At 40.9% G+C, this 13,483-nt stretch overlaps 1 protein-coding gene across 14 annotated transcripts in view; it reads left to right on the top strand.

The window, feature by feature from the left end:
- The window catches only part of DCDC1 (doublecortin domain containing 1), a 608,393-nt gene that overhangs the window by 531,278 nt on the left and 63,632 nt on the right, over positions 1–13,483 (top strand). For all 14 annotated transcript variants that reach the window (XM_049890804.1, XM_049890803.1, XM_049890799.1 and 11 more), the window contains 2 exons: positions 7,019–7,177; positions 9,772–9,972. In XM_049890804.1, coding sequence (XP_049746761.1) covers positions 7,019–7,177; positions 9,772–9,972 — 360 coding nt within the window. The remainder of the gene's footprint in view (positions 1–7,018; positions 7,178–9,771; positions 9,973–13,483) is intronic.

Here is a 13,483-nt window from a genome sequence, read left to right as displayed (position 1 = left end):
CATTTTGTTCCATAAGTGTTGATTTTAGGAAAAATTAATCTTCTTCCCGAGTATAGGTTCAAGTTAAAACCCACTGCAACAAGTCGATTCCAACTCATAGCGACCTTGTAGGACAGAGTAGAACAGCCCCCATAGGGTTTTCAAGGCTGTAAATCTTTACGGAAGCAGACTGTCACATCTTTCTCCCCTGGAATGGCTGGTGGGTTCAACCATGGACCTTTCAGTCACCAGCGGAGTGGTTTAACCACTGTGCCACCAGGGCTCCTTAGGTTCGAGTGAGAGTCATCTTATTTGCATTTATCAATCTTTCGCCTGGACGGTTGTAATAGCTTCCTGACTGGTCTCCCTGTCTTCATTATCTCTTGCCCATTCACCTCTAAACCCTATCTATGGACCGTTTTCTTTCTAAAACACAATCATTTTAATAGAATCCTCTAAAAACAACCTATCGCAGACAGGAAAAAAAAAAAATTTTTTTGTCTGGAATTCAAAGCCTTTCTTACCCTGATTCAGGCCTGACCTTGACCCTCGTTGACACCCACCCCCTCCCATGCCTTCTTCTCCTCCATACTTTTTCTTCCAGCCCCTTAAACTCCAAGTACTAGCTCAGCCACTACAGGTGCCCCATGAATATGGCACACTCTAATTCCACTCTACTGCAGGCCCCTGAAAAGGAGCCCTGGTGGTACAGTGGTTAAGTACTCAACTGCTAACTGAAATGTTGGCGGTTCGAACCCACCAGCTGTTCCATGGGAGAAAGATGTGGCAGCCTGCTTCTGTAAAGATTACAGTCTTGGAAACCCTATGGGGCAGTGCTGCTCTGTCCTATAGGGTTGTTATGAGTCGGAATCCACTTGAGGGCAAGGGTTTGTTTTTTGGTTTTGGCAGGCCCCTGAGCCACATACTCAGCTCTCTTCACCTGGGGTGCCTTTTCTTGCCCCATACTCACCTGTAGAATGATTCTTCATCACTGAAATCAATCATGGCTATGACTGTATGTAGCAATATACTTATCAGTCTCCTTCCCCCAACCTAGGAACTCCTTGAGGGCAGGGACTCTGTCACAGATGCCTTGTGAAGAGCGGAGTAACTGGCTTTAAGAATTATTTACTGAATACATGAATAAATGATTGAATGAGATTCCAAAAAGTAAAGCCAAAATTAGCTGGTCAATTAATGTTGCAATAATTGTGAAATTTAACTTACATATCATTGTTATGAACTATTTTTTTTATTATTATTAACTTTTATTGAGCTTCAAGTGAATGTTTACAAATCAAGTCAGTCTGTCACATATAAATTTATGTACATCTTACTCCTTACTCCCACTTGCTCTCCCCTTAATGAGTCAGCCCTTCCAGTCTCTCCTTTCGTGAAAACTTTGCCAGCCTCCAACTCTCTCTATCCTTCCATCCCCCCTTCAGACAGGAGATGCCAACACAGTCTCAAGTGTCCACCTGATATAATTAGCTCACTGTTCATCAGTGAACTATTTTTAAAAAGATCATTTTTATGCTAAATTATAAGAATATCAAGTTTTATTTTAGGAACCAAGTTCCTTCCTTTGATGGGTGAGTCATCTGGTGCTACATTGTGATGCTAAAAACAAGAACCAGAAACCATTTTTCAGGGAGAGGATATGATTTGACCCATCTGGTATCTCCCGTAATGATTAGGAAATTTACCACAAACTTTCCTGACAGCCCCTCAATAAATTGTTTTACTTTCCATTTCTCTTCTAAAGAATCATCTAACCTCTTCGTTATCAGAGTGCACTTTGGAGCAGGGGGGACAGAAAGAAATGTTGAGAGCAAAGATCTGTGTAGTTCTGATTCATAGATTTCATCAAGGTCTGGAGGTTAAAGTGATTGAGCCTACTCACAACCCAATGCAGGAATCTCCTGCATGTCCCAGGCAGGGCTTTGAACCTGATCATTCTGTTTTGAACTCCTGCTGAGAATAAGTTCCTTGCTGAGAATTTGCATTTCTAACAGGTTCCCAGGAAGTTATGTACAAGAATCACCAGGGGGTCTTGTTAAACTGTAGATTTGGATTCAGTATATCTGGGGTGGAAAAGCAAATTCTCAGGAGGGGTTTGAACTGGAACAAACTGATTCAAAGCCGTAGTTCTAGGCAGGCTCTCTTTCATCCAGCTTTTTGATTATTCCCAATAACAGGGAGAACACTATTTGATAAGGCAGCCCATTCTAATTTTTGAGTAATTACCTAGAATATCTCCATCCTATCATTTTATCTATTTGTCTGTATTATTCTCTATTCCTCTTCTACTTGAAAATCCTTAAAATAGCCAAAGCTTGCTATCATCAGTCTTCTGTGTTATCTCTTTTCCAGGCTAAATCTCATCAGTTCTTTGAACCATTTTTGATGACATACCCCTAATTCATCTTGCATTGGAGAGTCACTCTAAGATTTCCTCAGACTTTCTTAGATATGTGGTGATACCCAAACCAAACCCACTGCTGTCGAGTCAATTCTGACTCATAGCAACCTTATAGGACAGAGTAGAACTGCCTGTGATGGTTAAGATTGTGTGTCAACGTGGCTTGGCCACAATTCTCAGTGTTTATATGTGGTCACCCCCATGATGGGATCTACTGTGAGTAGCCAGTCAGTTGAAAGGGAGTTTCCTTGGGCTTGTGGCATGCTTCCAATGTAAGTAGACGCTCTGGCTTTTGCTTGCTCTGGATCCTGCAGCTGGCTCCTGTTTGTTTGACCTCTGGTTCATGGAACTTGAGCTAGCAGCTTACCTGCCAAACTTGAAATTCATCAATCTTCACAGCCTGTGAGCAAGATCCCTGCTCACTGACCTGCAGATATTGGGTGTGCCAGCCATTGTGACTGTATGAATCAGGAGAAGCCTCTATCATGATCCACGGACTTGGGACATTCCAGTCTCTACAACTGTGTGAGCCATTTCCTTGATATAAATCTCTCTCTATATATATATTTATACGCTTTACTGGTTTTGCTTCTCTAAAGAACCTACCCTAAGACATCTGGTACCAGGGGTCCAGTGCCTGTAGGCACTTATTGATGGAACTACAGAGCTTTAGAACACTTGTCCTAGTAGGGCAGACAGAGGCTGTGAGGCTCAAGGGGCTGAGAGGCCAAGGAACCAGGAAGCAAAAGTGAAGAGACAAGAAAAACAGGAAACTGAGCTGCGTTAGTCTCAAATGGTATGGCCACGACCTCTGGGATTTCAAACAGTGTAGCCAGGCCTCTGGTGTTTCTAAAGGTGGAGTTGCCACTCAGATGGACTAGGAGAGTGGTGTGCCTAAAGCTGAGGGAGCAGAGTTGCTGTCCCAGTGGGCCTGGAAGATAGAGCTAAAGCCCAGGGCTGAGGGGCCTCCACTCAGAATCCGGAGAATGTGGCCAATCTTAGAGGCTGGAGGGCAGGGTTATTGTGTAAATTGTCTCAGAGAACAGAGGATTATTTTCAAGCCTTGAGGGCTAATGTGATGTGTTCTGCTGACTTGCTTGGTGCCTGTTATCCCTTCTTTCCCTCCAATTTCTCTGATTTGTAATGGAAATGTCTAGCTTGTGGCTGTTCCACTATTGTACTTTGGAAGCAGATAACTTGAATTCTAGATTTCACAGATGAAGAGGAGTTTTTTGGATTTTGGATGTGGGAGTTGATTTGAGACTTTTGCTATGATATGATGGGGTGAATATATTTTACATGTAGCAAGGACATGGATTTTTGGGGACCTTATGCCACCAAGAAAGCAGTGCTGGGAGCGGAGTGCATCCTTTGAACATGGGGTTCCTGCACAAAGAAGTTCCTAGTCCAGGGGAAGATTAATAACAAAGACCTTCCTCCAGAGCTGACAAAGAAAGCCTTCCCCTGGAGCTGATGCCCTGAATTTGGACTTCTAGCCTATTAGACTGTGAGAGAATAAACTTCTGTTTGTTAAAGCCATCTACTTGTGATATTTCTGTTACAGCAGCACTAGATGACTAAGATACTGCTCCATAGGATTTCTGTCATAGATTGAATTGTCCCCCCAAAATATGTGTCAACCTGGTTAGGCCAGGATTCCCAGTATTGTGTGGTTGCCCTCCATTTTGTGATTGATATGACTTTCCTATGTATTGTAAATCCTAATCTCTGCTGGTGGTTAATGAGGTAAGATTAGATTATGTTTAAGAGGATTAGGGTGGCATCGTAACACCCTTATTAAGGTCACATCCCTGATCCATGTAAAGGGAGTTTCCCTGGGGTGAGGCCTGCACTACCTTTTATCTTACAAGAGACAAATGGAAAGGGAAGTGAGCAGAGAGGTGGGGACCTCATACCATCAAGAAAGCAGTGCCGGAAGCAGAGTGTGTCCTTTGGACCCGAGGTTCCTGTGTGGAGAAGCTCCTAGACCAGGCAGAGAAGCTCCTAGACCAGGCAGAGAAGCTCCTAGACCATGGGATGATTGATGATAAGGACCTTCCTCCAGGGCCAACAGAGAAAGAAAGCCTTCCCCTGGAGCTGATGCCCTGAATTTGGACTTCTAGCCTACTAAACTGTGAGAAGATAAACTTCTGTATGTTGAAGGCATCTACTTCTGTTATTTCTGTTAGCACTGGATGACTAAGACAATTTCAAAGGAGCAGCTGGTGGATTTGAACTGCCAACCTTTAGGCTAGCAGCAGAGCTCTTAACTGGTGTGACAGCAGGCATGGATTAACCAGTAAACAGTACACACTGGCTTACAGTAAGCAAGGTATGCACTGGCTTAATTATGCTTATTTACTAATCTGTAGTGAACAACTTCACATGGTGAGAAACAGGTGAAATTGTACAGTACAGAGTAGTAAGTAAGCACAATTAAGCCTGTGCATATCTTGCTTATTGGGTAATCCATCCCTGGGTGATAGCTTTGTTCGAAGGCTTTCACATATTTGAGAAATGGGGTGATTTAAGGAGGGACATCCATAAAGCAAGAGGTTAGAACATAAATCTAGAAGGAGCCCTTTTGATCACTAGGGTGTACATAAAGATGTCTGGTAAAAATGGTAATTAGCAAAATAGAAAAGAAACTCTGGGAATGCTAGCCCCTGCATTGATGCTTTATGGAAGAGGTGTTTGGGGCAGAGTGCTCCAGGGGAACGTTCTCATTTCTTCATTGAATTACAGGAACAGGCCCTGTCTACCTTTTGAGCCTCTTACTACCCTTCTCCTCACTCACTGCATACTCTGCACAACCATCTTTCTGTTCCTCAAATGGCCCAAACGCATTCTTGGTTTAGGGCCTTTCAATGTGTTCTTTACTCTTCCTGGAATGTTCTCCCCTCATGGCTTCACATGCCTGGCTCCTTCCCATTGTGCAGGTCTCAAATTAAATATCACCTCTCAGCAGAGCTTTCTCTGGCCCCACTAGTAAAGTATACCTACCCCACCCCAGCCAATTTCTATCATGCTACCCTATTTTATTCAAGTTACAGCTTTTATCTTGTTTATTCATTCATTCATAATGAATACTCACTTGTTTATTATGTTTTCTTCCCACTTGAATGTAAACTCCATAAAACCTGAGAAGTTATCTGTTGTTTTTCATCACTGTATCCCCAGCACTTAGAACTCCGTGCCTGTCATATAGCAGATGCTTAATAAATATTAGTTAGAGGAATGAATGACTAGTTAAATAATAAGGTATTATTATAGATTAGCAAATTAAATAATGGACAAATGAATGGATTAAGACAGCAAGATGTATTTACAAATGGCTGTTCCAGAATTGACTTGACAGTACTTCATTTGTCAGGAAGCTCAATATCTAACCCAATAACCCATTAGATAGATAAATCCCAAGTAAGAAAATTAAACGTTGTGGATTGTGGAGAAGAATCTCATTTGCACCTTTCTTTTTAAATACATTAAAACTAAGGATGAAAATATATATTTTTTCCTTTTATCTGTAAAGAAATGGAGTTGATGGGAAAGCTGTGTTTCTGGTTTCGAACACAAGATGGCACTGTTGCTTTATAACTTTTTAACTGAGATTTCGCCTGGAGACGTGGCTTGTGTTGCGGTTCTGAATAAGGCGGTTGTTACCCATGGGTTTCATAGCCGCGTGTAATACTGTTGGTACATTTGAAAAGTGTGCGGTCAGCTCTGCTAACCCAGGGAATTGTCCCTGAAGATTTTGGTAATTTGATATTGCATGTAATTAAATAAAATTGTCATAAGCACTGTGGCGATCACAGCCTCCCCCAGAAGACTTTATTTACACATGTGCACGTTTAGAGTGCTGAAATATGCTTGCTACTTTCCCTGTGTATTTATCTCACCTTCAGCCAAGCAGACCTCAGATCATGTCCTGATTTACCCAGAAGGCAAATGTGCCCCAAACAGTGGCCCAGACTTGTTATATGTGAATCTATATGGGGGCTACCACTCCTGTTCCCATCTTCATCTTAATAAGCAGCCAGATGGCTGTCTCAGTTGTTCACTCTTAGTATTTAGTCTGAATGTCTTAGTGTATTACTCTCTATCAAACATTGGCACTTATGTACCAATGGTATTCGATTCTCCCTTGATTTCTCTATCGAGAGTCAAAATTCATTAAGATATCTTAACAATATCTAATGTGTAAAGTTTATGAAATCCAGTAATCTAAAGTGTACTGTTCCGGATAGAATTATGACCCATTTAGGGGGTAGACAGAGGAAGTCTTATTACATTTTAGGTATTCATGTCTTAAACTACTGACTAGCCTTAATCTTTGCATTTTTGAAATTTAATACATGGGCTTACTTTTTCTAAGTAAACATCACAAAGATGAATGCAATTTATTATGTGATTGAAGAGTTTTATTTGTAGCCTTACAGTAAAAGATTTAATTATGTATTAGTAGGATGTGGAATTTTAATGTTAGGCATCTCTGTGGAAATATAACTTACAGATCTGCCAATATCCTGCAGGATACGATCAGACTACACCTCAGAGAAAATTCTGTGAGCCCAATCAGAATTCTTAGACTTGTGTTTGCTTCTGAACCTTTGTTAGAGATGCGCATGCAAGAGCCCACCTCCGGATGAAGGCTTGTCACACACTTCTCAAGTATGCCTGGCAGGAAGCTTCTCATGACTCTGATGGGGGTGGCCGTCTTCCAAAGAAAATGGAAGAAGAGGTCTTTGAAAATGCGGAGCCACAGAAGAAATGCAGGTAAAACGTTGCGAGGGATTCCTGTGAGAGATTTCTCTCTGGTCTTAGACTTGCTTATTTTGGGGCAAAAATATTCCTGAGGTTTAACATGCCTGTTAGCTACTGTTTTACATCAGCGTACACATTCTGTCTTTCTTATGTTTTTGATTAATGTGTTTGCAAGTGTTGGTGGGAAAGCCCTTCTCGTCTTAGTTTTTTTGTATGCAGTGTAATTTCTTGTTCACTGGTGTGTCTTTTCTATTAAACAGTAGGCTTATCTGCCTTTGCCTCTTGAGAGTTGCACAGGGCCTATATATTTGTTGTATGAATGCATAAGTGAACTCATGAGGAAGCATGCAAAATGCTCCGATGTCTTTGAGAAATTAATAAAATTCATTTTCTTCCTTTTTAATTTCTATTTTCTTCTGGTCGGTGCCAGAAGAAATGAGAGAAATCTGCAGTACTTTGTATTATTCCATAATTTCTAGATATTTGCTAAATATTATAGCACTTACTGGAAGTTGTGAATTAAGTGATTTTGGCACTTTAACATTTATCATTAGTCCATACATACAGTAAGTGCTTGATAGATGTTATAGACTAAATGCTAACGCACTGTGATATTTAATGAGTTTAATAAGCAGCTTACTACTTTAAATCCTTAAGTCCCATATTTTACTCAAATACCATGCCCATGAGGTGCCCTCACAAGTACTGCCATGTCAATCCTTTTCCACAGGTTGCTGTAAAAAAATAGCATAATGTCTTGGCTATCTATGCTGGTGTAACAGAAATATCACTAGTGGATGGCCTTGCCAAAGAGAAATTTATTCTCTCACAATCTAGGAGGCTACCAGTTCAAATTCAGTGCGTCAGCTCCAAGGGAAGGCTTTCTCTGTCTGTTGGCTCTGGAGGAAGGTCCTTGTCATCAGTCTTCCCCTGACCGAGGAACCTCTCAGCACAGGGGCCCTGGGTTCAAAGGTTGCGCTGTTCTCCTGGCTCTCGTTTCTTAGTGGCATGCGGTCCCCCTGTCTCTCTGCTCACTTTTCTCTTTTATATCTTAGTAGAGCTTGACTTAAGATAAAATCTGATCTTGTAGATCGAGTCCTGCCTCTTTAACACATAGCATGCTTACAAAAATACCTTGAGGGGGAGAAGGCACAGCTGGCAAACAAACACAGAAGGTGTGCCTTATTTGTGTAAAAATACAGTAAAAGATTTTTTTCATTAACTTATTATATTATATGAATATAACATGGATAATATAATATGGATATGAGTAAGGATCATTATATTCTATGAATAGTTAGGGGAGGTTGAAAAACTTGGAGAAGCAATGCTATTTGCCAGCAACACTGTACGTGGATAATAGAAACAATCATAATTTGAGCAAAACTCATTTGTTTCCCTGTGTTTGATTTCATATCCCCCTGTCGTAGGTTCTTAGGTCTGCCATAACAAATGCAACAAAGTTGGTGGCTTCAAAGAACAGAAATGTATTGTCTCACAGTTCTGGAGGTAAAAGTCCAAACTCAGAGTTTCTGCCATGTTGATGCCTTTTGAGGACTTAGAGAGAGGAACTGTTGCATTCTTCTCCCCTGGTTTCTGGTGGGTGCCAGTATTCCTTGGCATCCGTTGCCCTGAAGATGGGTCCTCCATGTTGTCTTCCCCTTGTGTGCGTGATGATGTTTCTGTGTCTGCCCTTCTCTTTTATAAAACACCACTCAGCAGGGATTAGGGTTAGGACCCACCCTGCTCCAGTGTAACTCCATTAGTTTAACTGATAACATCTACGAAGAAAAACCCTATTTCCCTGAACGAGGCCACATTTACCAGTTCAGGGGTTAGGACTTCAGCCAGATCTTTCTGGGGAACACAATTCAATACATAACACCGCCCTCTCATTCTCCTATTTCTTTTTAACATTCTTCTTTTCCACTCTAACTAAATTACCTCTTCAACTGAATTTTTTTCACTCTGCTGATACGGTTCTCATATGACCTCCTGGATAAACATTTTTATTTCAGTTGCAGAATATACTCCAAATTCCATTTTTTACGTCAGCTTGGAAGTGTGATGCTAATGGTGTTGCTGCTGTTAGGATGAGGAAGCCTTACTGTTACATGTTATTAGGATGACGATGCCTAACTATTACATGTTATTAGGATGATGAAGCCTTACTGTTACATGTTATTAGGATGATGATGCCTAACTATTATGTGTTATTAGGATGATGAAGCCTTACTGTTACATGTTATTAGGATGATGATGCGTAACTATTATGTGTTATTAGGATGATGAAGCCTTACTGTTACATGTTGTTAGGATGAGGAAGCCTTACTGTTACATGTTATTAGGATGATGATGCCTAACTATTACGTGTTATTAGGATGATGAAGCCTAACTATTATGTGTTATTAGGATGATAAAGCCTTACTGTTACATGTTGTTAGGATGAGGAAGCCTTACTGTTATATGTTGTTAGGATGACGATGCCTTACTATTACATGTTAATATCATGCACAGTGGATCTCTCACCAACAGAACTTACAGGCTACGTTACATCAAGTGCACCGGACATTTTTCTGCCACTAATGAGGTTTTCTTTATTTTAGCCATTCACCAAGGCAAAGTAAATTGCAGAAGCTTTGCCATCAACAATTTGAATACAGAGATGGACAGATTATAAACCATGCTGCTCCTCGGCTTGTCTTGGGGGTACGAGACCCCAACCTCCGTTCAGGCACTGAAGTGATTTTGGTAGAGAAGAAATCCGGTGATAGTCATCAATGCTGGATACACAAGGAAAGCAGCAGGTAAACCCATTATGTTTGGGGATGAATATATCAAAAACTGAGCAGGATCCTAAAGTGCCTGGCATGGTCCCCATAGAGTAGGCAGGGTATATTTGAGGGCCTCAGATTTTCTGTTTGACTTGGCTGACAATTTTTTTTTTTTTAAATCTTAGCTAAGCAAGAGAAAGAGAGAGTGACATCAAACGTAAATGCTTAGTAGGCTACACACAATTTATCTGCAGTCACATTCGGATAAAACCTGTCTAGTCAGTCTGACCCACTGAGTGTACATTTCTACCTGGCCATCGAGGTTAGGACGAGACTTACTTGACTGTTTCATTTTTTGATATGAAACATCAAGTAAGAATTCTAAAAAGTCCACAGTTTTTAAATTTTGCAGTAATTTTCATTGACTTAGTCCCCATACACATACCTTCCTCCCACTTTGACCTTCATAAAATAACAAACAAATAAAACAAATTCTTAACTTAGTAAGTATACCAACCTAATTCAATGCCTGGCCTTTGTCCGGATCCAGATTCAAACTGTTTGCTCTCAAAAGGTTATTTTTGAGATAATCAGGGTCTGGATATTAGATGATATTAAAGAATTCTTATTAATTTTGTTGGGCAGGAAAATGGTTTTATGGTTTTGTTTGAAACAAAAAAAAAAGTCCTGATCGGTTGGTTAGATATTGTAGTATTTACAGATAAAATTAAAAGACATCTCAGATTTTCTTAAAATAGTCTAGCAAGAACAAAACTGGAAAACATTGGGGGGAATGAATGAAGGATGGCAGAATGTTGATAGTTGTTGTCCATGGTAGTTCATTATGCTATTCTCTCTGTTCTTGTGCATGTTCAGACATTTCTTTAAAAACAGAAAGGAAAGAAAAAAAAAAAAAAACCCTCCCTATTTTAAGATTAAAAAAATTGGCTTGCTTCAAATTCTACTGTTAGTGTTTCATGGTGAGGCTCCAGAGTCCTCTTCATCCTTTTAAAATATTACACATAATGTTGTGTGTTTGTGAATCTGTGTAAGAAAAAAAAATTTTTTTCTGGGGAAGAGCTGTGGTTTTCATTGGACTCTCAAAGGGCCTGCTATGCAAAAGGCTTATGAATCACTGCTTTGAGTGAGATTGCATAAGCTTCAGCAGGCGGCAGCAGCGGGCCCAGCACGGGCAGGAGAGGAGCTTGCCTGACTCTGCTCACTGCCTGAGATGAGCAAGCAAGGAGCACTTGCTGGGCTTGTTTTGGAGAAGGCTGCAAAGCCAATTGTGTAACAGACCTGGTGAGCGTGTTCCTTCACTCCATCCACCCCCATCTATGCTGCCTTTGCCAAGCGGAGCTAGGGTAACAGGCTTTTGTCCCTGAGAGTGGTTTGTTACATGGGACCAAAATTTATTCATTCAGTCACAAATGATTATTAGGGGAAGTATTAAGTGCTGGTGCCTTAGTAAAGAACCAAGCAGTCTAAAATCCCTGCCCTTACAGAATCGATATCCTAGTGCCACCGCATCTCTATGTTTCTGGGATTTAGCAATACTTCTTACTGCCTCAGCTTTCTGTATTATAGTACATGTCCCAGCTTGAGCCTAAATTGAGATTCGAGCATGACTGATGAGTTGGGGCAGATATGCACAGGGAATGATAGAAGTGATCTGAAAGCAGGAAAAAGCCATGTGCAATGAGTATGACCCAGGAACAAGAATTTGGTCATTGGAGAAGACTAATTCTGAGCTCCGCTCACTGTCTGTCACTGGTTTAGCCTCTTAGTTCTGTCTTTCATTCTAAGTTCTGTGGAGAAAGCAGAGGATGGGAAAGTAAAACAAAGAGAAGTTTGCCCTAATCTCTGTGAGACTTTGGGTCATGAGCAGCATTGCTTTGGAAAATCTAACTACAAAAGAGGAGATAGGCAGTCTTTTCCAATCTCCTTCCACTTTCCAGACCACTCTACAAGTTTGTCATCTTGAACCCCCTCATGTCCAGCAACAGCATGAGAGAGGGACAGTTGGTGGGAGATGGTGGCATTAATTGATGCTTGGTCAGAAACTCGAGTTCAGAGAGATGAGGTGGAACAGCAGAGGTGGTCTCTGGGGCAGGATTTGCTCATGAGCGCGGAAGTCACCAGAAACACTTGGGCAAGGGAGGTTTTGCAGAAGTCCCCATGATTAGGTGAAAGCTAGATTCAGAGTAATTTATGTCCCACAGCAGACACATATCTGCATAGTGACAATGACTCTGAGCTTTTGTCCACATTTTCCCTTGGCATTTCATTTTGTGCCCTTTCATGTCATTGGATATTGAAACCTATTTGTTCTGAAGAGCTGGTGAGACCTGGAGAACTTTGGGTTACACTGTGTATCAAAAACCTGTAGAAAATTCAGTTTATATTAACCAGAGTCTTTCTTCCTCTTTGTTTTGCCCTGGCAGTAAATTAGTATTTAGGGAGGCAACTGCCCATCCAGAATTTGTATAAACAGAATGTAGATGGAGTAGATATCTGCCAACATTAAGGAGGTGTGTCACTATGAGTTGGAATCGACTCAACGGCAACGGGCTTGGTTTTTTGGTTTAGTAGTGAAGAAACTACAAGTTTGCTTAAAAGTAAAAATGAGAGGTTTATTATGGTGAAAATGCATTTTGCAAAATGGAAAATAGTGAAGGGATAATCTGAACAAAGTGCTTTAGGGGGCTGCAGTGATACAGAAGCTTATGAAGAAAAAAAAAAAAAACACAAACAGAAACGTACAGCCAAAACATTTTTGATTGTTTAACATTTACAAAGTTCCAAGTGGCAGAGTCTTTTTTGCCACCTTTGGTGGAGTTGGCCTCCTTTGCCAGGATGGCTCCAGTGACAGGATTTTGGCTGACCACTCAAATCACATTTCTTGGCGTCTAGACATCTGCAGTTTGTGCTAAACTGGGTTGCTTTAGCATTATGGTGGTGAGTTCTGTTGAAACATGAAAGTAAAGAGTTTGTTGAAGGAGTAGGAGTGAAAATGCTAAACATCAGTTATTCTAATCATAAGTTGGGTTGATTAGAACAAATGTTTGGAGAATTACAAGTATGGTTGGGGGGTTTAGAACAAGGTCATGACAGAGTATAGGACTTTGTAAGGACCCAGGCACAGGTTAGAAAATACCTTTTTTGAGGGGGAGTGAAGGGGGCATTTTCTGAGAATCAGCCAACCACCAAAGTCACACGTTTAACACAATTTCTAACACCTGTACACAGCTGAATAATCTTTACTTAACATCACTATTACTAACCACAATATTAGCTACAAGTACAAACCAAACCAAACCAAACGCGACTCATAGCGACCCTATAGGACAGAGTAGAACTGCCCCATAGAGTTTCCAAGGAGCGCCTGGCGGATTCGAACTGCAGACCCTTTGGTTAGCAGCTGTAGCACTTAACCGCTATGCCACCAGGGCTTCCAAGCTACAAGTATAGCAGGGTGGGAAAAACCATATTTTTCTGTAGAAACTACTTGTATCTAGGTGAGAGGTTCAGTGGAAAATTTTAC

Source organism: Elephas maximus, chromosome 7 (assembly GCF_024166365.1).
Source record: "Elephas maximus indicus isolate mEleMax1 chromosome 7, mEleMax1 primary haplotype, whole genome shotgun sequence".
Taxonomy (NCBI): Eukaryota; Metazoa; Chordata; class Mammalia; order Proboscidea; family Elephantidae; genus Elephas; species Elephas maximus.
Note: the sequence above shows the minus strand (reverse complement) of the source record. Positions and strands in the feature narration are given on the sequence as shown.